Below are 25,258 nucleotides of genomic sequence, written 5' to 3' on the forward strand. Positions count from 1 at the left end.
TTTCCTTGCAAATAAACTGTAGACCCTCGATTTATACTCTGTACATTATGCTCGGTGTTGACACAGATTCGTCCTTTCATATGACGGTTTTATGCACTGTTGTTTTGTCTCCATCCCTGTACTATTATTGAATTTGTTATCCCATTGTGTCCACCTGTTTTGTTGCTTCTTCTTTATTTGTTTGTCATTTCATACCACATTGTGTCTAAGTACCTCTGCAGACGCTAAATCATGTTCTCATGAATGCTTTGTTCTGGTTAATTATTCTTTATATTTTAGATTATATATTATTTATGGTTGCCTGGCAATGCTTCGAAACATGCTATGGAATATGCTTTATATTTTGAAATTACCCAAATAAATATCCTGCTTAGCCCCCAACTTAGTGTCTTGCATTTGTGTCTTGCACACAAATCAACTTGACTCCAGTATTAACTGAGGGAAATAAAACTGACTTTATTACCTTAAAACTACCTTTAAGGGCTTTAAATAACCAACTTAAAAATTCTCAGCTGAAAAAGCAGTTTTAACAGTTATGTACCACATTTTGTACAACTTGGATCCTGAATGCTTGATTCTGTTTAAATGCTAACACATTTTTAACAGAAATATCCATGTTCCAGGTAAAATGATGATAAACATCTAAACGTTTTTTTATATGAAAGTTTTCTGTGAGGAAAAATTGATTTAGGTTATAGAAGAATTCAGCAGCGTCAGCACGTAGATCTGTAACTAGGTAAGTCATCAACATAGAGGGCATAAAGAGAAGCTACATTTATGTGAATAATTTCAGGGGAAAGGAAAAAAATTATCTCAGGAAGTATAACTGTTAACAGTTGCTATAACATTACTGAATTTTGCAGACTTTCTACAGCATTTAACATAACTTTAAGGTGATAAAGGTGATACATAAAAATTATCACAGTTGGATAACTGCTGAAGTATAAAAGGAATCAAAGCCTTTGGGTTTTAGCTTTGTGTTGAATTGCATTGGCAGGTCCAACCTACTGAAAGAACATTATGAAAATATATTAATTTCATTCCAATGCTCACCAAGTATACAAACTACGCAATATAATCAGCATGAAGTTATTTCCAATATTGGATGTAACTTAATAGGAGTTATATCACATAAGATAATTCATTGTTTTAAAAACAGTGTTGGTGCAAGACAAAACAGGCTTTGTGTTTTGACTAAATTTTATTTAACCACAACATAACACATAACCAAACCAGAAATAATAGTGTGTTATCAAGCACTGCTCTCACCGCTACCAATTAGTGATAGTAGTGCCGCAAAGGCCATCAAATGTGACCGTCATTATCTCACCCAGGCATTAGTGGTGCAGAACCCAGAGTGTTTGAATTTCTTGTGTGTTGTCAGTTTATACAGGCCATTGTTTGACTTGGTCAGTCTACAGTCTCTTTTATCTTCCTCTTACCAGCTGTGTGGGCGTTAGTCAGAGAGTATTGTGGGAGGTCAGACCAGAGCCTCATAGGGATCACTGCTTGCTTCTCTTCTTCATTATAGCTAGCTTTTTGGTATGTTTAAAAATGATATTTTGGGATTTGTATAAATAGACATTTTTAAGAATATATAAAAAAAAAAAAGAATATAATTTTTTTGTAACATACAACTGCAACTCTTATCATTCAGCAAATTAGCAGGCATGATGACCACATCGTTAATGAATCAATAATTACATAATAGCAAACTGCACTGGTGATTTCCCAGATATGATCGATCTTTTTCTATAAAATTATGTTTGTTTCTATTTAGAAACAAAATTGATTCAATAAGAGCAATGAGTTTTTTCTAATAAAGGTCATCGTCATTGATTACAGTTTCATCAGCTTCACTCTCATTTCCTCTATACGTACCCTAATCCCTTATAAACCAAGACTAAAAAATGAAACAACCTCATATCCCTACGTCTATGAATGTCTATGAGTCACAGATTGAGAAACAGACACTGCACAAATGCCAAATATGTTAACAAACTAGACCAGACTACTGTATATTTAGTAACCAAAAATGGGTGGAGGTACATAGATTACTCATAATGCAGGATGAGAACGATAAGTCTAACTTGCCTTAAAAAGACAGCACACTGTGCAAAATGCTTGGGCTCACCACAGTGAATTTCCTGTACCATGACACCAAGACAGTGATGCAAGATTAAAAAAAAAAAGAGGTTGGTGAAATAACAAAAGTAGTAACAGGAACTAACTTGTTTGACAGACATTTAACAAAAGTACACAAATATCTAAAAGAAGAAACTTTATGAGGTGAAAAGATATATATTTATCAATAGATAGATAGATAGATAGATAGATAGATAGATAGATAGATAGATAGATAGATAGATAGATAGATAGATAGATAGATAGATAGAGTTGTGCTACTGTAATTATCTGGTAACTTTGGAATAATCAATACCAACCCGATAATTACAGTAGCATATCTATCTATCTATCTATCTATCTATCTATCTATCTATCTATCTATCTATCTATCTATCTATCTATCTATCTATCTATCTATCTATCTATCTATCTATCTATCTATCTATCTATCTATCTATCTATCTCAGTTCTCCAAGTCAGTTCTCAAAGTTGATGTAGTGAAAGCAAAAAAATGGGCAAGTGTATGGATCTGCGAGACTTTGACAAAGGCCAAACTGTGATGGCTTTAAGACTGGGTTAGAGCATCTCCAAAATGTGGCAGTACAGTGTTTAGCACCTACTAAAAGCACCTAGCACCTAGCACCTACCACCCCGTCCAGAGAAGCACACCAGTAAACTATAGTCATAGACACCCAAGATTTACTGATGTGTACAAGGAAGGAAAGGCTATTCTATATTGTCTGATATCCACAGAACAGCTACTATAGCACAACGAGCTGAAAACATTATAGATAATAAGATGTGGATGTTATTTGGACATTAACCACCTACCTAAACATTGTTGCAGACCAAGTACACCCCTAATAGCAATGCTATTTCTTAACAGCAGTGGCCTTTTTTAGTAGGATGTCTGTCCTGCTACACTACAAATATTGTCAAGGAATGAAGAACAATCCATGGAGGTCCAACCTTGTAACCAGACACCCCATCACACCTTCAGAGGACAACAGTTTTAACAGTAGTTCTACTTCACATCACAACATGCTGTCTTGTTTTATTTCCTTACATTTCCTTTCCATTCACCTAGTTTAACACTTATGACAAATAAGATTATGAGTGCTTCTAAATTATGTATTGCATTCTACATCCTGGGTATGAGATCAGACTTGTCTGAATTCCTATCAAACCAACTGGGAAACAAACACACACTGTGCCATAAGCATTGAGAAGAATGCTTACTCTATTCAGTGACCCTCAGACTATCCCTATCTCCTTTCACTTTCTGTAATATTTAAATTACTGGTGAATTTACCATTGTTATTGTGATATCCTCCACCAATGTAGCTACATTCAGACAGCAAGTGTAGTGAGTTTCATACTAGCTAAGCCCACTTCACTTAAGTAGTGGTCATGGGAAGAAGTAAAGTACCTCTGCATTCAATACTTCATATACAGGACCTACTCTTGGAAAATAAAGCCCAGGACACACTTCTTCTCCTACTGTAGAGCAGCTTTGCATAATAATGTAGTTCATGGTGTTCAGGAAGTGAAGCTAACATGAAATGCAAATATGCACTATTGCTCCTCTTTAGTACTAGGTCAAAAGCCAAATGACGCTATTGAAGCATTCCGAAGGCTGAATGAAAAATACATGAAAACGTCACTCTAAATGAGGATGGCTAGCTTCTTTGCCTAATGAGAGTTCTTTTTTCTTTACACCAATCAGCATGTGAGCTGCACTAAGTCAGGAATGCTCATTTGCCAGTGCTTAGAGAAGATGGGTAATTCAATCAGTGAACAAAAGCATTTTCACACAAATTTAAAGTAAAGCTCTTTCTTTCTTTCTTAGACTCACTCTCTCTGCTTCCATTCGCATGCAAATAGCCAACCAGACGGCTTAAGACAGAGGCCTGGGGAATTCTTAGACAATTGACAGCACTTACTAGAAGCATGGGAATGGCAGCTGCACTCCTTGCACTATTTCTCTGGGAGTCTCTTGAAGGTGTAGGAAATGCTGACTACATATGCACAGTTCGGTGAGTGGGTCACGATGTGTGAGGCCAGAAAAGAATGAAGGTGCAACACAGAAAATGGAGCTGTGGTCTTGTGAATCTTTTGCAGTTTTGCTCTAAAAGCCTGTGTTTCCTGTTTATCCTGTCTCCAGCTGATAAGCACACACCTTTTCTTTCTTTGTACCTGGAATTTTCCAGGATACGTCAAAGAAATACGAGTCTCTTGAAAAAATTTTTTTTAAAAGATTCTGTAGATGTAATGACAATTTTAAAGTGTGATCGATTTCAATTAATACAAGTATAATGAAATGTAAAAAAAAAAAAAAAAACATTCATCTTAGCAAAAAAAAGAGGTGTATTTAAGATTTTTTTTATTTAACACTAGACCTACAATTCTCATAGCTACAAGTTTAGTCTATATCCAAACATACTCCTTTTAAAACACGTCTATTAGATGAAACATATTAAAACAAATGTAGTTTTTAAACCAAAATAAATACAATTTTAAATCAATTGACTTCTATTCTAGGGGGAGTGGTGGCTCCAGCGGTTAAGGCGCTGGGTTGCCGATCGGAAGGTCTGGGGTTCAAGCCCCGGTATCGCCAAGCTGCCACTCTTGGGCCCTTGAGCAAGGCCCTTAACCCTCTATGCTCACGGGGTCCCTTACGAGGGAAATATTAAGGTCCGTGACGTCGGATTGACATGGGGCCGCCTTCCCGTGGGCTCACCACCTGCAGGAGGGACCGTAAGGGACGGTGCTGTGAGGATTGGGCAGCAGTCGAAGGCGGGGGCCTGCTTAGACTGCTGCCCCCGCGACCCGAATTACGGGTGAAAATGAATGAATGACTTCTATTCTGCCTTCAAATTTCAATTCTAATTGAATTTGTTGAGCAGGAAGTATTTTTGCTTTTAAGATGGCTGCTTCTTTTTATGCTATGTGGCATTTTCTATTGTCAATTTGTAACATAATAGTGTGTAATACACTGCCAGAAACCATATAAACAAGTTTGTTTGAGATACTAAAGCGTAAGAAGTGTCTGAAATCATCGTATGATGATGATGTAGATATGCACAATACTACAGCTACAAGCTTCCTTTTAGTTAGTCGTATTATCCTCACAACTCCAATGCAAAACACCAAACAGCAAGGGGAAATTTGTGTACAAACATTTTTTTTTCCAAACTATTGGTTTAATAATCTTGGATATTGAGCTGCAACGTTCAAATTGGTTCACATTACAACTTTGACACTGTTGACCTCAAATGTCCTCAAATGCCACATTTGAACTGCCCTCACACATTTTCCCCCTAACATCCACAATCTGCAATTACATGCTTATGAATACAAGCCAGAGCCTTCCAAGTTCACATTCCACTTTCGGAATAACTGATTAGCTTATCAACACACCACACAAAGTAAACAGACCAACAGTGTGGAGATAATGACTGTCCCACACCCTAGAAAGGGGAAATTGATTTGCATTCTGAGTAAGACTGAAGAATTGTCTTGTCATCTTGCCTTTAGCTGAAGTGTTGGCATATAACTGTGTCATTGTACCCAATACACACAATAATGTGTGTACAGGGTACAATATGGCCCCTGACATTTCTATGTCCAGGACATTATTAGGTGCAATGTGGATAGTATGGGCAATCCGTAATATCTTACATATTACTAATTTCAAGTAAGAGTATTTCTTATACTAAAAATATGCCGGAAATAATACACCTTTATTAAGATAGTCAGTTAAAGTACTACTATACCATAAAAATGTAAAAATCTGCACAAATCAGCTGATCAGACAGATATTAGATATCTCTTTGTCGGCATCGTTACAGATGTTACTCATGACTATCCCTTTAAACTAGCTTGTGTCATATACATATCTACACATTTAGTATTTATTATAACCCTTTACTCCACAGTAATAAACTGTACCAGTAAAAACAAATTCGGACTCATTGTGAATAGTAAGGGCTAATCCTAAAGAGCGAGTGCAATACTAGCTAATGTTTTTAGCTTCACCAACATGGTGTTACTTTTCTTTAAAAAAGAAGGGCAACGTTTGTATTAGCTAACTGGCTTGTACAAGCTCATTTCTGCATCTACTTCAAAATATACTTTCTTTATACTATTTTAACCCTAACTCCCATGCAGACAAAAACAAACAATTGAATCTATAAGTATAACTGTAACCGTCTTTTAATCATTTGAAATATATTTCAGCAAAATGTCATCAGCAACATCCCAAGCAAATCTCTATCTCTCTAAATATATCCGATGTCTTTCCTATAGTCATAGTCACAACAAGGAAGTGGAGATGGCAGCCTTGTTTTCGCACATTAACATAACTTCAGGTAAACAAGCAGTAAATTCAGCTCAAATATTAACCTCATACTATAATCCATCATAGAAAGTCTTTATTCCTTGTGTTTCTTTAATGAACGTTCTACCTCAGAGGCTAGCTAACTAGCTTAGCACAATAGATCATGTTTATTTAAAGAGCTTTAGACCCTGGCCTGCAACTGACATGTTTATCAACACATCATTATGCAACCTGACCTGAACAGACTTTGATTGCCTACACTGATATAAAAAAAAAACAGTCCTTACACAAAAGAGAGGACTTTGTCTGTCTCTGGATCTAATACAAATTCAGAAACTCCAGCTTCTAAGTACATTTGCCACATCACCACAAAGTAATCACCTAAGCCAGTGTACATCACTTCCGGCCCCACTTCAAGGTCTGGTCAGGGGATTAGATAAATACCATAGCAAAGTAAACACCAAGCTGTCCAGCAGAATTACTGTTCAGAACAACACGTGAATAAAAATTGCTCCAAAAATTCTTGACAGAACTGCAACAAAAATGACTCTAAAACATCTCAAAATTTGACTTAACACTGTACATTGTTACAGTACTTTTACCGTCCCCAGTCTGTGTTCTGGTAAAGCAAAAAGCAATAAACAAGTAATCATTCCTGTAAAACTAGTAACACATGCAGTCTTTTTAATGCGTGTGACAAAAGCGATGCTGAAATGAATGAACTGATACTGAAAGCTGTCAAGGTAAAGCTAACTTCATCCTCTCTGTTCCTCATCTTCAACAGGAAGTGAGAATTCAATATGATGTGAACAAAAACATCAAAAATATAACTTTTCCTAGTTAACTTCACACACAGATGTGTATTATACACTACATTTGATGTCTTGTACACTCAGTTCAATGTAAGGAAGGTGAAAATTCTTAATAGACTGCTCTATTAAGGACATTTAGCTACATTAAGCTAACTTTAGCTACAAACTATAATAATGAGTAAAACACCTGGGGAAATGCCATTACTGGAAAATAATCGGTTCAATTTGGATAATAATAATGATTTTGGACTACACCTCACCTCACCTTCCTGTCATTCATTATTTTCTTAAAACAGCACACCCTGTTATTTTTAACTCATCATATGTACACCCTTTTATACAGCCTTTTACCTACTTACTGTGGAAAACTGAATTGCAAAATATATTTCTGTATGGACAATATCCCTCATGCGATGTTTTACAGAATTCATATATGCTCCTGATTCCACATGTGTGCTAAAGCTGTTATTACTGTTTTGCTGCCACTCTGTTGTTAAGACAAAATCATAATGTCATTTATAGTAATTTTGCAACCAGATACTAGATTAGAGGCAGCAGAACACAATTAGCAAGAGAGGTCATGATGATAATTCTGCCTCACAGACTCGGCTCAGGGTTACGAGCTATTATTGGGCCATGAGCATGATTTTAACTCCATTAAAGAACCATTCTGAGAATCTAGTGGTTATTTTAAAGCTCGTTACCGAGACACCTGTGTATGCCAGTCTGTTTAGAGATCCTGAAGGAAGAACATCAGAACCACGCCGCCAAAACAAGAAGGTGCACAGAGAAAAAGAAAATGTAAAAAAGCCTGAGTCATAGTGAATATTGTTTTAAAAATAGGCCTCATCTTTTTCAATGCCATAGACAGTAAAAAGTAAACCCCTGATACTTTCAGAACCGATTGCTGTGTTCACATGCTTGCAGTTATTTGTTTTAACATAGACTCTGAATACATTCGTGTACTTACTACATAATAAGCTTTATTTCAAATGCATACCTAGGTAATCAGTTAGACGTTTAACAACACTAACAATCACACAAGTGGCATTTAAACCGGAATATGAAGGCAGATTTCAACACACAGGATGTGTGCAATGACACCCACCAATCGAGGCACTCTGATTAGCATGTCTGAAACTGTCATACTTCTGAGGAAACATACACATCACGACATATAAACATGACATCTACCAACCAGGCTGTAAAATATTGGCTGTCACATGAATCCTAAACATCCTGACTGTATAGCAGTGTACAGGCTGACTGGCCCACACAAATGAACCAGGTTTTCCATCATATGGCCCAAGCAGTTTTTGCATGATGTTACTGCTGAGATAGGACATTTGGTTGCCACACCTAGGTTCTGACCAGTTCATGTGTAAACGCATTACAACCAGTACAACCAGGAACATATATTCTCCTTCAAAAAACATATGTTAGCAACAATGATTTTGTTCCCCAAAAAAAGGGCTGAATTTTTAAATAGATTTATAATGATCTTTCCTAAACCATACACATAGGGAGCTGATCAAATATTTTATTTTCCCCAAAAAACAATACACCTGAAACTGGTATAATATTGAGGGTTTGTTAATGTCATGTCTTATCTCAGGGACTTGTTTAATATTAAGATATTGTTTGAGAATGAGAGTAAATAAGGCATTAAGTCACAAGCTTACAAAGTGAATAGGTGCTACTAATAATCAGCTGCTTTTTAAATTAGAGCGCATGCTAACAATCATCGTGAAACACACAAATTCGCTTTCCAGAAAAGTAAATGTATAAATAAGACACAGGCTCAGATAGTTCAATATAATAATCATATAGCTAATAACTCATTAGTGATTCAATACTGACATACTCACAGTAAGACAGTGTTGGATTTAAAACAAACCTCTGTTTATATGTATGAGCTTTTATTTCAGACAACATAATATACTTTAACAGTCAATTAAACAGTCTGATCATCATAGTGATCCAGTGTATCATACCAGTATCTGCCCTAACACTAATATTCAGTAAAGGATTCAGAAATCATTTACTCTGGATTCTAAAATAATATTAGGAACAAGCTGTTTTTTTGGGGTTTTTTTTTTTATAAAAACTGTTTGCTGGTGATATTTATTTTTACTCTATTTTATGTTAAGGTCTTTGGTATTATAGAACCAAACTAAAAAATCTATATATATATAAAACCATATAATATAAAGGGCCACTTTAAACAAGACATCATATATGTAATGACACTTTTCCCATGCATTTATTTTTCTCTTATTTATTATAATTATTATTACAGACATTGTCTCCTCATAGCTACAGGCTCCTTTCGCAAGCCTAGGATAATGTCTGTGTGCAGTTTTGCATCGTTTTTCCATGTCTGGGATTTTTTTTTTGCCAGGTTCTCTGGTTTCTGTTCATCTCTCAACTAAAGGAACATGGGAGTAGATGTATTGGCTATACTACATTGCCCCTAGGTGTGTGTGTGTGAATGAGTGTATTAAGGGGTATGTGCATTCAGGGTGTATATTCGTGTCTGGTGGATAAAATAATGTCTAAAGATGCATTAATGAATGTACTGTTAGTCACATTTATACTGTTGTACTGTGTTATTGTTCTTATGATGATGATGATGATGATGATGAGCACAAGTGCATGAGCAGGAAGTCAACCGGAGCATGCACGCGCACACGCACCTTTGGTGTATACAGTATGTAAGTGTGTGTGTGTGTGAGTGTGTGTGTGTGTGTGTGTGTGTGTGTGTGTGTGTGTGTGTGTGTGTGTGTGTGTGTGTGTGTGTCTCTCTCTCTCACCCAGCGTTTTGACTGCGATCTGGCGCGTGAGCGGCGGCGGGAGGTTGATGCACACCAGGTCCACGTCCTGGTGCAGGAGAACGTCGTCGATGCGGCTGGTGTAGAAGGGCACGTCCATCTCCTTGGCCAGCTCCTCGGCCTCCTCCTGCGTGCGGCCCCACAGCGCCTCCACGGAGAAGCCCTCGCTCTTCAGCAGCGGGATGATCACGCGCGCTGTCAGGCTCGTGCCGAACACCCCGACCCCGGGCAGCATGGCGGTCACGAGCTCGCTCTTTGCACACCCGACTAGTATAGCATGGCGGCACTACAGCACGCAGTCTTTCTGTTTCTTTCTCTCTCTCTCTCTCTCTCTCTCTCTCTCTCTCTCTCTCTCTCTCTCTCTCTTTCCTTCTGTGTTACTCTTGTCTCTTTATCTGTCTCGGTCTGTCTCTCCGTACAGCATCAGGTCCACCTGCACGGCGCGTGCCGCTTCCGCCACTGCCTCGCATTATTGCCTCCGTGTTTCCTCCCTTTACTCAGCCTTGATATCTCTTTACCTCCGATGCATCTCGGATTTAATTCAGCATCCTGTCCTCCAAAAGAGCATGCATGCATGCAGAACCCAAACGCAGGGTGCAACGGGAAAAAATAAGAAGAAAAAAAAAGAGCGCGTGCAAAATAGCACGAACCTGTTCTCCTGCGGGGATCCCTGTCCAGACAGCGCAGATTACACCGTGCAAACGAGAAACAACGCCAGACATCAGCCGCGCCGGGATCCTATCAGTCCTGCGGCCAGTGTGTCAGTGAAAGTCACTCCTCAGTCTTCCTCCTCCTCCTCCCTCACCTCCTCGGAGTAAAAGGTTAACCCCTTCACTCCCGTAACAGCTGAACAAACTCCCGTGTGTTTCCACCGCACAGGCGCGGCACCGCACCGCACGACAAGAGGGCGTTGCTTAAAACAATGACACCGCCCACTTACTAAAACACGCCCCCTTGGAAATCAATATTTGATCAACAATATATTTTATATGTATATGTATTTCATTGTTCTGAACCAGGACTATGCAATAGCAGTAAAGTTTGTCTGTCTGTCTGTCTGTCTGTCTGTCTGTCTGTCTGTCTATCTATCTATCTATCTATCTATCTATCTATCTATCTATCTATCTATCTATCTATCTATCTATCTATCTATCTATAAATTACACAAAAATTAGCCTTTCATAAATAAAGAATTTTTTTTTTTTAATTAATGATAAACCCATCGGATTAATTAAAACTTAATCTTCTCCCATTAGGGGTCTCCACAGCAGATCATCGGTCTTCACACTTCCCTGTCCTCTACATCTGCGTCTTTCAATCCATCTGCATGTCTTCCCTCACCACATCCATAAACCTCCTCCTTGGTCTTCCTTTTGTCCTCCTTCCTGGTGGCTCCATCCTCAGCATTCTTCTACCGATATACCCCATGTCCCTGCTCTGCACATGTCCAAACCATCTCAATCATGCCTCCCTTACTTTGTCTCCAAAACGTCCTACAGTACATACAGTACATCCTACAGTCCCTCTAATAAACTAGTTTCTAATCCTGTCCATCGTCGTCACTCACAATGAAAACCTCAACATCTTCAGCTCTGCTATCTCCAGCTCCACCTCCTGTCTTTTACTCAATGCCACTGTCTCTAAACCATACAACATCGCAGGTCTCACCACAGTCCTATAAACTTTCCCTTTCACTCTTGCAGATACTCTTCTATCACAAATCACTCCTGCCACTCTTCTCCACCCACTTCACCCTGCCTGCACTCTTTTCTTCACTTCTCTAACACACTCTCCATTACTTTGCACTGTTGACCCCAGGTACCTGAACTCCTCCACCTTCTCCACCTCTTCTCCCTGCAACCGCATCACTCCACTGCCCTCCCTCTCATTCACACACATGTACTCTGTCTTACTCCTACTGACTTTCATGAATTAATTAAAACTGAATAATTCCTGCATTTTTCTACATTTATTTTGTACTAGGTCTGCTGTGTTTTAGTACAAAACTCTGCATGGAAGCTTTCAGTTTGAGACGTGGCTCTGACAATATTAACATTAACTAAGAGCTTTGTGTTTAACATCAGTGTACCATCGAACCAAATTAACATATGCATATGTGAACAATGATTGTTTGATACCCACTGCACCACTGTGTTGCCCAAATATTTAATCAATAATTACAATAATGCAATCCCACACAACATTTATAGTCATGAGTGGTATTTAGCTCTTAAACCATAAGAATTGTGCTAGTACATATTTACTACATATGTACAAAATCAGTATGGATAAATATGTACATGGCCTGCCCTTGTTGGTTTAGTATGAAAATCAATTTCCTTCAAGATTACTAAATAGGTGCTCTGTATATATATTTGCCTTTTCAGTATGTCATTACACTGTGTGATCAATATTTAATTCCAGGACCTTTTACAATAAATCTCAAAATAAAAGGGAGCACAGTTCCTCTGGCTTTGAGCCGTACTGCAATGTAGGTATGGTATAAGTATAGTCTGATAGGGATTTGTAAAATACTAATATGCCAACAATAATAATAAAAAATAAGTATTTTCCCAAACCAAACTATTTGTCTGACAAAAGCCCAATTAAATTACATATATTCATTTAACAACACACTGGCATTACCCTCGACTCCTATGTTTCTCATCTTTATATCAAATTATTTCTTTTAAGAATTGCAGGCATCTGGAGATGACAAACACATAGCTAGAATTCATGCATAAATATCAATGTTTCTATTAAACAGATATTAGATTAGATTCAACTTTGTCATTGTACAAGGTACATGTACAGAAATAATGAAACGCAGTAACCAATGGAATGCAGGTCCTATTATAAGACCCTGAATGCACTGCATTTTATATCCTGAAATGCAGTTGTTAGAATGTCTCACTAATATATGGACACATTTTTACATTTTTAAACCGAAGTAGTCGATTTATTTATTCAATTAGCAATGAAAATTACTGCTAAAATAAAAATTTTCAGACATTTACATTGTATGTGTTATACTGTACATCATGAGGGAAGTGAAAAAGGGAAAAACAATGAACTTGCTAGTCATGCTTAAATAGGGTACGTAATATAAATGTTTAATGCAATAGTTAACCAAACAATACACAATAGTTCAGTTAACACAAATGTAGTCATGTTTGTTCAGTAGTTCAATTAACCCAAATGTAGTAATAGTTTATAGATTTCATTTTAAAGTATATTTTACTTTATATATTTTAAAGTATATATATATATATATATATATATATATATATATATATATATATATATATATATATATATATATATATATACAGTGAGGAAACTAAGTATTTGAACACCCTGCTATTTTGCAAGTTCTCCCACTTAGAAATCATGGAGGGGTCTGAAATTGTCATCGTAGGTGCATGTCCACTGTGAGAGACATAATCTAAAAAAAAAAAATCCAGAAATCACAATGTATGATTTTTTAACTATTTATTTGTATGATACAGCTGCAAATAAGTATTTGAACACCTGAGAAAGTCAATGTTAATATTTGGTACAGTAGCCTTTGTTTGCAATTACAGAGGTCAAACGTTTCCTGTAGTTTTTCACCAGGTTTGCACACACTGCAGGAGGGATTTTGGCCCACTCCTCCACACAGATCTTCTCTAGATCAGTCAGGTTTCTGGCCTGTCACTGAGAAACACGGAGTTTGAGCTCCCTCCAAAGATTCTCTATTGGGTTTAGGTCTGGAGACTGGCTAGGCCACGCCAGAACCTTGATATGCTTCTTACAGAGCCACTCCTTGGTTATCCTGGCTGTGTGCTTCGGGTCATTGTCATGTTGGAAGACCCAGCCTCGACCCATCTTCAATGCTCTAACTGAGGGAAGGAGGTTGTTTCCCAAAATCTCGCAATACATGGCCCCGGTCATCCTCTCCTTAATACAGTGCAGTCGCCCTGTCCCATATGCAGAAAAACACCCCCAAAGCATGATGCTACCATCCCCATGCTTCACAGTAGGGATGGTGTTCTTGGGATGGTACTCATCATTCTTCTTCCTCCAAACACGTTTAGTGGAATTATGACCCAAAAGTTCTATTTTGGTCTCATCTGACCACATGACTTTCTCCCATGACTCCTCTGGATCATCCAAATGGTCATTGGCAAACTTAAGACGTGCCTGGACATGTGCTGGTTTAAGCAGGGGAACCTTCCGTGCCATGCATGATTTCAAACCATGACGTCTTAGTGTATTACCAACAGTAACCTTGGAAACGGTGGTCCCAGCTCTTTTCAGGTCATTGACCAGCTCCTCCTGTGTAGTTCTGGGCTGATTTCTTACCTTCCTTAGGATCATTGAGACCCCACGAGGTGAGATCTTGCATGGAGCCCCAGTCCGAGGGAGATTGACAGTCATGTTTAGCTTCTTCCATTTTCTAATGATTGCTCCAACAGTGGACCTTTTTTCACCAAGCTGCTTGGCAATTTCCCTGTAGCCCTTTCCAGCCTTGTGGAGGTGTACAATTTTGTCTCTAGTGTCTTTGGACAGCTCTTTGGTCTTGGCCATGTTAGTAGTTGGATTCTTACTGATTGTATGGGGTGGACAGGTGTCTTTATGCAGCTAACGACCTCAAACAGGTGCATCTAATTTAGGATAATAAATGTAGTGGAGGTGGACATTTTAAAGGCAGACTAACAGGTCTTTGAGGGTCAGAATTCTAGCTGATAGACAGGTGTTCAAATACTTATTTGCAGCTGTATCATACAAATAAATAGTTTAAAAATCATATATTGTGATTTCTGGATTTTTTTTTTTTGGTTATGTCTCTCACAGTGGACATGCACCTACGATGACAATTTCAGACCCCTCCATGATTTCTAAGTGGGAGAACTTGCAAAATAGCAGGGTGTTCAAATACTTATTTTCCTCACTGTATATATATATATATATATATATATATATATATATATATATATATATATATATATATATATATATATATGCAAAGTAGAAAAACAACCCTGTTCTAAAATAAGGATTACATCATGAATTACAGTGAATACCTCTTCTGTGTATCAGCACAGGAAGTTTATAAGGGGAAAGAGGATAAAGGAGCATACACATAAACATAAACAGAACTGTACAAAGTGTACAACAGGGAAGCAGGTGTTTTAATAATTACTGAATACAATAAAGCATTGAGGCTTCGCTAAATCAAGTAGGTCTTATTTTTCTTTTCGCAGATCACATATTTTCATTGTTTGTTACCAGGTGTTGCCTGCGTTTACTGTACAGTGTATAGTTCTATGTCTATAGTTCTTCAGTGTTCTATTTTCTTTTATGAACAATATTCAAAAGGCATTTTAAAAAAACAGGATAAAAAAGCCAGTAAATAATCTAATCTAATCAGAAAATGTAGGATAACTTTTTCTTTTATCCAAGATTGTGATAAAAGATACAGGATTTATTCATTTTTTATTTCTTATCACAAGTGTCTGCCTTTAGTTGACTAATGATGTATATGTGTCTGCTTATATATTTGATATGTTTGTCTTATGTCCTTCATTTATGTCATAGGCTGTTTGGAGAATTGTTGTACCAGTGATGATGTACCAGACTGCTTCCTGTAAACATGACAAGAAATTCTTGAATCTTCTCAGATCAGGATTTTTTTTTACCCTTGATGATGTTTTTCCTTCATTTGATCCTTTATCTACATTATCTACATGGTTGCCATATAGCAGGAATCCCTGACTGCCATCATGTGAAATCCGGGTTCGCACACAACACAAAGAATGGCGTTACTTGCTGAGATGGCGAGGTGTAATATGATAGATAGATAGATAGATAGATAGATAGATAGATAGATAGATAGATAGATAGATAGATAGATAGATAGATAGATAGATAGATAGATAGATAGATCACACTAAGAAAAAGGATTCAAATTGTTTATTTAAAATGTTTTATTGTTATTATTTTATTAAAATATATATAAAAAAAATAAATAAATAAAAATAAAAAAAAATAATTCAAACTCCCCCAAAACTGCACAAAACTAATTAAAGGAAAAAAAAAAAGATAAATATATACATAGACATAAAACAATGCAGATTTAACAAGACTGCTCACAGCAATACAATTGCAATTAACTGGGTCACAACTCAGTACAGGAACACTCAACGTAGTCAGCGCGCCCAACTGACCAAAAGTAACTTTGGAGTTTCTCCCAGTGACTTTGGGGAAGCTCATGGTGGCATTAACCAAGATAACGGCAGCTTATTATCTCTTATCTTTTAATTTTAGGACTATTTTTTACCTCTCAGGCACGGTAAATAAAGATCACCCCATATACACCCCACCATCTCAGCAACCTGGAATACGTCTGATAGCAGGTCTGGGAGTATTACAATGAACTAGACCAGAGGTGCACAAACTTTCTCATATGAAGGGCCAAAGATCCACATGACTGAGGGCCATTAGCCAAAAATAAATGTTGCATCGTAACAAAAATTATATTAAAATGAAAGTTGGCATTTTCTCATCTCATATGATTTTATAGTAGAAATATATATAAAACATGAGTCTGTAATCTACTTAACTAATGCAGTTTTAATTTCAAAGTTCTAATTCAGTAAAAAATTCAGTAGTTAAAAAGAAGGTTTTGGGCTCATGAACATTTTATTAGATATCGATCAGTGTTTGACGCATTAATTTCATTCTATTAATAAATCTTTTCACATAAACTGAGTTGATTAAGCTTGTTACGAAAATGATAAGAACATTCTAGCAATAATAAATCATAGGACTTGATATACTTAAGTACATTTAAAGGCAAATATTTTTGTATTTTTACTCAAGTGAAAGTTTAAAGGGAGCAATTTTACTTTTACTGGAGTGATATTTTACTTCCTGTATCTCAAGTACTTGCTTTGTGTACTTCGTCCACCACTGTTTACACATCAGAATACTGTAAATGTCGGCCGTGTCCAACATATGTTTGAACTACAGAACGTCCATGTTGTCTCTATTCATACATGCAATAAATATCTTTTATTATACCCTGCCTTTCTGTCTTCTTATGAATCTGCATTTTCCATTCATTGAGAAATATTGACCATATTTACCAATTTACTTGCCTGTAATTTGTGCTGCATGGCAATTTAGCAAACTTCCTCTCATAGTGTAAATTCTAGCTCTGTATGCAATAAATGTGCGAAGGAAAGGTATAGATTGTGAGTGAACACTGGAGACCGTATTTGTAATCAGCATTGAAACAGCAAGCATTCTTTGTCCACTGCTAAAATCACTGGCCATACTGTTAATACATTAATGCTAGTATCAAAGGCATGGTGAAACATGGTGACAAATATTTCTGGTGGATTAGATGAGAATGTTTGGTTTTCTATTCATTATATTATTTGTTTTGAGGAAGTGGCGCCACCTGGTGTTCCAGATTATAAACACAGATTCTCAGCTATGTTTCGAAACATTTGACTTTTAGTGAAATTGGAGAAATTAGTTTAAATTCTGGTAATCAATGGAAATAAAGGACAAATGAGCCAAAGACACATTTCAGCACTTTAATTCAAATTATTCAGAGGCACAAATGTACTTTAAAGGGCTACTTTCCACTATGGTGCATTCACATGTGCTACAATCAGTGCCTTTCTTGTTTTATATGCAAATGGATAGTACAAGTTTTGGTAGAGCGTGTCAATCACAGCGCATTTGAAACATAGGGGGGTGTTCTTTCAATCAAAATGATTAGGGGAGTTTGGATTTCATATGTATATATATGATCACTCTGCTACATATACCACTGTACACAGGTATTACATATATATATACTGTACATTCTTTCTTTCACACAGCCATCACACACACACTTACTTCTGTCTTTTTTCCCCAATTAAAATCAGGCTGAAGCAGGCATACATTGTTTTTCATTTCCCTTAAAAAAAATGTATGAGGCATGTTAAGTTTAACTTCTTCACCCTGTCATTATGGACACATTTTTAATTCATTTGAAATCATATAGATTTATCTCAATTCCATGTGCTCCTGCCTCCCACACTGAATAAATGGTGCTAATCTAAAATTTTTTAAAACAACATTTTCAAACGGTGCTAAAACCCATTTATTGTTCTGGTCCCATAAAACATTTTTTAATCGAACCAGAAAAGCAATGCATGTCATGTTCCGAATGGTTCAGGGGACAGTAAAAGGAAAAACAATAACAGCATCAAAAACCTTACACGCACGCATACACACACCGTTCCCACATTTTACTAAAATTAAACATAACACTTAGAGTAACGTAACTGAAGTGCAGAGAAGACTATAAAACAAATATCGTAATAAGACTAAGTAAACTAATATGGGGGGGGGGGGGGGCAGATGTTAAACAGAAGTCCATCAAAGTGCATTCATTGCTATTCCCTTTTATGGCCAGTTCTATAAACATTTCAGGTTTCAAAATACTGCAGACAAAAAAAACTGTTCTAATATATACAGTGATGTATCCCCTTTTCATCACAGAGTCTTGCATGGTATTGGACATTATAACAAGGTCAAAACCTTGCAGAAGGTTTCAGGGAATCCAGCCTCACAACTCTCTCAGCCAAGGTTTAGACCTTACTGACAGGAAAAATATTTAAGCCATACAAGCTGCAATCACAGAAACAAGTTTATATGTTCAGATACAAGTTTTCTCCACCTACTGTGCGTGACTGTAAATAAACCTAATCAAATATTCTCTCTCACAAAGGTATACACACACACACACACACACACACACACACACACACACACACACACACACACACACACACACACGCACCAAAACACCTTCCAGTATGTTTTTTTGGCACAAATCATACTTTGATACAAAGGACAATTATATTACCTTAAAAAAATGTTAAATGATTCGATCAAACAGTACTTCCTTTCGCAATACATGCTCATCAGGCTTACTAAACATTTCCTATGAATCTGGTCCTTACATTTCAACTAAATTGAATAAAAACAAAATGTTGCCTACAGTAATGTACACCACACAGACTATATTTATGCTCCGACTGTTTTAGCCTGGATTTGAATTATCTATACCCATACGGTGTGTACGATTGTCACGAATAAAAACATCAAGTGCCCCGGCATTTCCTCGAGCAGCTGTTCATCTCATTAAAGGCAATTCCTACTGTAAATGTGGGGAATACAGCATTGGTTGTAACTTTGCTGACCACTCAAAAAAAAAAAAAAAAACGTGATCCGCTGGACGATATTTAGTTCTTTAAATAAGGATTTTTGGTCTACATCTTCCAATCCACTAAACTTACAATTGTCCAAGCTCTCTGTGCACGCAATATGGCTATTTTCCTGCTGCGCTGATGGGACATAATGAACACCTTAGTAATGCACGTAGACAAAATAAACCCTTAAGCAGCGAGAGAACGATGTGCTAGTGATGCGTTAATAAAGGAAAACCAAAAAGATCGTATTCACGTCAATAAAATTCTTTCATAAGGACATGCAAACATTTGGCAAACATACCACAGCTAGTCCTGTACATAAAACACAAATAAATAACTCACTAGTTCAAGATGATCACATTTCGAAACTTGGTGCAGATCGCAAAGTTTGATACAGATTTTCCTGGTGAAGAATAAGAACAATATAAAAAAAAACATATATATATATATATATATATATATAACAAGATCTATACTAAACTATGATCATTTACTATATACACTAAGACAAATACAAGTGACAAAGGTTTCTTAAGAATAATGCCAGAAAATTGATCTACTAATATATTAAGCATTTTTGAAGTGAAAATTATTCTTTTTATGATAGTATTATTAGTATGAATAATAATAATGATACTATCACTATTCAGTGTCAACAAATGAAATGGTCGAAGATCTATGGGCCGAAATGTCTGGGTAAATAAAGGTTCAATGGCATTGCTTTAAAAAGCCTCTTCTTTCGTTTTAAAAAGCGTAAACTGAATCAGTAACTTCACTGTGTGTGATTTTAAATGCAAACGTATATGGTTTAAAGGCCAGAAAACAGCTGGCTAGGCCTCCTCATACTACATGTAGTGCTGAATATATGTATGAGAAGTGCCAGCAAGCTGAAGTGTTTAATCATGGGCCTCATCATGAGCAGCACATAACGAATAACAGTAACACTAATCCTACCTGTCCTACTGAAAACTGTAATGATCAGACAAAAATAGCTTCGCAATCTCAATATGCTCATGGCTGTTTTAACAAACCTACGTGAACCTTGAATGAAGGAATCGAATCCTTCAAAAAACAATAAACAAGATGTACAGCATTTACTGATGTGAGATCCTTCATTAAACACATCTGAACATGGATGGCAGAGGATAAAGAAAGAATCTGAAAACAAAATGAACATATAAAGTCACTGAGTGCCGTTAGGTCTGTTGTGCTTGTTTGTGCTTTGGCCTTCCGTGGTTCTACGTCTTGCCTGAAAAGTCTTCCTGCCAAAGGTCATCATCTGCCTCTTTGCCTTTTTCCCCCCACCAAAGGCCAAAACCGCACAGTTTTCTCCATAAATGCCAGTCCGACATAATGCCACAAACCCAAATCCAAGCTTCCCCATGAATGCTTTTCAAATACAGCTGGGAAGAGAGTTAAGAGTAGATGGTGATGACCTCTTGTCCACCACCACGCACCAACAGGACCCGGTTGAGACCTTCTAACAAAACCTCCAGGAACTCCATGTCTGAGGCATGCAGGTTAAGAACCAAAAATGTTATTTTTAAAATCGCACTAAAAATACATTTACCAGAAGCATTTAATTAATTATAATGCCTTTTTTTTTTTATGTATTTGTGTTGTGTGCTGGAAGAAAAAAATAAATAAATTCTGGTTTGGTCTATTACAAACTTTCACACCTCAAATAAAAAAGATAATAAAAAAGAAACACTGCACTTAGTCAAAGTGGTTCTTACACAATACAATTCTCAGCCCCATTTTTACTGTTATGGATAAAAATGGCAAAACTGTAAAATATTGTGAGTTGAGCTTTGCAGTCTGCAGGAAAAAAAAAAAGGGCACCAAATGGATGACGATAAACAATTATGTGAAACACCTACAAGCTATAAAGTGCATAAGGAAGTGCACAGCTATTATTACACTTATTTACATGTAATTTTTTATTTTTTTTGTTAATACATTTGCAAACAAACTTCTTTTCTGTTGTCATTATGTGATATTGTTTCTAGAATTTTGAGGAAAATTATGAATCCATTTTGGAATAAAACTGCAACAAAACAAAAAGTGGGAAAAGGGAAGCGAATACTGAGAATACTTTCCGGATACACTGCAGAGCAAACAATACTAAAGTTAGATAAGGATACAGTTTTCGTCTCCTCCACGACTCTTTGGTGGCCCAGGCATGTTGAGAAGGACCAGCTGAGCATCCTGTGACTTGTTAAGAACCACTTCGTTCAGCTTCACCGCCGTGTGCATGCGCCTCACATTCAACTGGTTGCTGTTTTCCAAAAGTGTAGAGAGAGGGAGTAAATATCAACAGAATGATGTCTGTAAAAACCTCAATGGATGGATGATAAACCAGAGACACCAAATACAGGGACAAAAAGAGCACTTTAAGGTAATGAATGGTGCAAGCTGGCAGCTCCAATAACGAAGACTCTAGTCTGAATTTATAGTGTATAATGTAGTTATAATGTAGTGTTGTAACTATTTGGTACAATCTCTGTATCAATTAAGTGATTAATATGTAGAGAAATATCCCAGTGTTTAGTGCTGTGGTTCAAAACTTCCATTTAACTGCAACAAACACAAAATACAATTACAAATCCAAGATTATGCGAGAATTTATTGTTTTAAAGTGGCATAATGAAGTCGCACAAATTCACAATAAAGTCACCTGAAACCTTGAAAAAATGTAGTTCAAAATATCATCACAGCAATTTTGTAATGTTCTTCAGCAAACATCTAAACATTTAACATCTAGGTCGAATTGAGCAACTTGCTTGAACAAGCTTTGAAATGATAATTTCTTGAAAGCTTTAAAATAATAATCTATGAAACTCAATTATGTGCCATTATGCAAATATAGGCCAATCACTACCATTTTAAGTGCATGTAGGATTGGGGGGTAACATTTCTATTAAATCTACAGGGTGTTCAAAAAGTCAGGGACCAATGGGAATATGTTGTGTAAATACTGTATGTCCATCTGAATATGTTTTTGGCAAAATCTACAATATATGTTATGTATGTATGTATGTGTGTGTGTGTGTGTGTGTGTGTGTGTGTGTGTGTGTGTGTGTGTGTGTGTGTGTGTGTATATATATATATGGCTGAGGAAATGTGAAGTAAGAGTGTAAACAGAGCATATTTTATGTAAATAATAAAAAGAATAAAAAGAATAATTGCAGTATATACAGTACATAAAAAAAAAAAATACAAAACACAGTATTTAATCTACAGGGTCAGAGCAACTAGTAACTTAAAAGCGCATTAGTGGAGGTTAAAGCGCATGGCACTAATAGCTGGTGAATTAAACAGGATATGCACATGACCTCGATGCAAATTACAATTTAACAAACACACACACACGCAATGCAACACAATCAAAACACATGCTCTCCATCACATCCTGATTAATTTGCCAGTGTTTTCAGACATATTGATGCAAGAATAAGACTTGAACCAAGGTTTCTGACACTCTTAAACTGACACCAGGTGCTGTGGTCTGAAAAGCACGTATTGTTTTGATTGACCATCATGCTAGCTAAAGGAATTTATGCAGCAAAAGATATTATGACATTACAGAAGCATGCGTCTGCACTCTCTCTTCCACAAGCATACAAATAGACAATTTGAAGAGGATAATTTGTAATGGACTGAGGAGACGAGACAATTACAACACAGACACATGGCCTACATTAAAAAGAAAGTGAACTTACAGACTCTCCCACTCTCTGGAAAGAGGAAAATGGGACAAAACAACAGAGTCAAACTTAGACGTTGCTGCAAACCCTTCACGAGTACATCATGCCAACCATCCCAGCAAATTTCGAAGGTACAATTGAAGCTTAATGCTGTAATCTGTGATTTGTCTAATCACACATACTGTAAAACTTTAGGAACAGAAATTACACAATGCTTTAACCCAACATTCTCAATCCCAGGGCCAAGGATACAAGTTCTTATTTAACCCAATGTGAGGTAACCTTCCTTAGAACTGGGATTAGGAAATACTGAGTCAAAGCACTGTCCAACATTTGGTTTACTACCTGAGTAAAAGCATAAAAAAAAGACACTACACACATAGGGCTGTATTCAGAGTTGCTAAGGTAAGTCTAGTATTTACATCAATATTTACATGGGGCATACGGCTGCTTAGGTCATTTTCTGGGTTTTCCATTCAGGTTATGAAAATCACCTAGGTGTAGCTCACATGGTCATGGTTGCCAAATTTGTCTTGAGTGTGATATTGGGTTTCCCCACCAAGCAGCTGCCTTTAAATAAAAATTGTCTTAGACAATTCATTTGAACAATTTGGCTTCCACCGTCATTATACAACAGCTGATCCAGTACTTTCTATTATGTATTATTTAAATATAATAATTTAGGCTATTACTTAAATAAATGTTAGTTGCCAAATAAATACCTTGATAGTTAATTTAATGTTCTTAGCTGTTAAAGAAATGTTTAATAGCTACACTTACTACTTGTTCGAACTGCATCCACAAATAAAATGTAATCCTTAAAAAATGTATTTCTGTAGACACATGTAACACTGAATTGAGACTCTAATGTAATTATTATTTACCTTAATGGTATTAGTTTTTCTGCAATGTATTTTCAACCTAAAACATGAATTTCATTAAGCTGTGATCGTTCAAGAAAAACGGGTTTAAGTTTAGAATCATGTGCAATGTAATTATAATTAATTCTCGGGGAGTTTTTTCTTGCCACAGTCGCCACCGGCTTGCTTATCAGGGACAAACTTACACATAAAGAACCGTCTTATTCATTCTTTATCACTGCATTATCTGTGGAAAGCTGCTTTGAGACGTGTTCATCGTTATATGTGCTATAAAAATAAAAATGAATTTAATTATTAATCTGCGACTCATCTCTCTGAATTAAGTCTGTAATTATGCCTAAGCTCTGTATACTGACCTGTGCAATATCTGTAATAAAATATGCTTAATTTGCTTAATTCATCTCTGATTACAGCCCATAATGTCAAACTAAATAACTTAGTAGTCATGGAAGGAAATACATTTAGACGTAATTATAAAAGGAGAAGACACTGTATTAAAATTTTCTTGTTGTTTCCAGATATATAGCATACTGTATGTTTTTCTTTTGATAGCAACGTATTATTGCACATACAGCATTATTTATCACTGAAAGAACATTTGGAAAGTGTTTAGGAGTTTTAAATCTTTGATATTTAAAGTATGAGTGTTATTTATAACATCGTCGATTACTTGCGGACACTGATGTTGGCTATGAGAAGGTATATTCGTTAACACAGAGACACAGGACACATGGTGAGATCATGACCGTTAGTCTAGACAATGTGCCTACACACTGGGCCATGCTGCTGAACAGAAATGGTTTGCAAAATCCTATATGCGATAACCGACACAACTACTACACATCATGCAGGCTTTGCCCTTAAACAAACACAAAACAAAGTAATAATAATATTAAAAGCCAGAAATATACAAAAATACTTCTGATCATGTGGAAAATCATGCAAACTTCTTCATGACGATATAAAACCGGCCCCTATACCCAGCCGTAACCCATAAAATTTTTTTTACAATTGTTAAAAAAACCAAAAAAAAACCGACCAAATTCTAAGAGAGATCTTGTACAGTTTTCATATAATTGTAATAAAGAAATTTCAAGTATAATCATTTTCACCTTCACATTGACATACCGTAATTTTTGGACTATAAAGTGCACCCAAATATAAGCTGCACCCACTGAATTTGACAAAGTTTTTTATTTTGAACATAAATAAGCCGCACCTGTAAAGTGTCTACACTGAAACTAATGAACTTTACACAGGCTTTAATGAAAGACAGTGTCTGTTACACGGGTGAAATATGTTGT

At 36.5% G+C, this 25,258-nt stretch overlaps 2 protein-coding genes across 10 annotated transcripts in view; both read right to left on the minus strand.

The window, feature by feature from the left end:
- Positions 1-11,003, minus strand: part of gfod1 (glucose-fructose oxidoreductase domain containing 1) — a 34,440-nt gene extending 23,437 nt beyond the window's left edge. The window contains exon 1 of the mRNA XM_083547860.1: positions 10,092-11,003. Within this exon, the coding sequence (XP_083403986.1) occupies positions 10,092-10,344 (253 nt within the window). The 5' untranslated portion in view covers positions 10,345-11,003. The remainder of the gene's footprint in view (positions 1-10,091) is intronic.
- Positions 11,004-17,681: 6,678 nt separating this feature from the next.
- Positions 17,682-25,258, minus strand: part of slc12a7b (solute carrier family 12 member 7b) — a 335,443-nt gene continuing 327,866 nt past the window's right edge. For 7 of the 9 annotated variants that reach the window (XM_083544796.1, XM_083544794.1, XM_083544791.1 and 4 more), the window contains 3 exons: positions 23,089-23,103; positions 21,511-21,644; positions 17,682-20,873 (listed from right to left, as the gene is read on the minus strand). In XM_083544796.1, coding sequence (XP_083400922.1) covers positions 20,782-20,873; positions 21,511-21,644; positions 23,089-23,103 — 241 coding nt within the window. In that variant the 3' untranslated portion in view covers positions 17,682-20,781. The remainder of the gene's footprint in view (positions 20,874-21,510; positions 21,645-23,088; positions 23,104-25,258) is intronic. The other 2 variants (XM_083544792.1, XM_083544798.1) reach the window with 1 other exon arrangement.

The sequence above is a fragment of the Silurus aristotelis genome (assembly GCF_946808225.1).
Source record: "Silurus aristotelis genome assembly, chromosome: 1".
NCBI lineage: Eukaryota > Metazoa > Chordata > Actinopteri > Siluriformes > Siluridae > Silurus > Silurus aristotelis.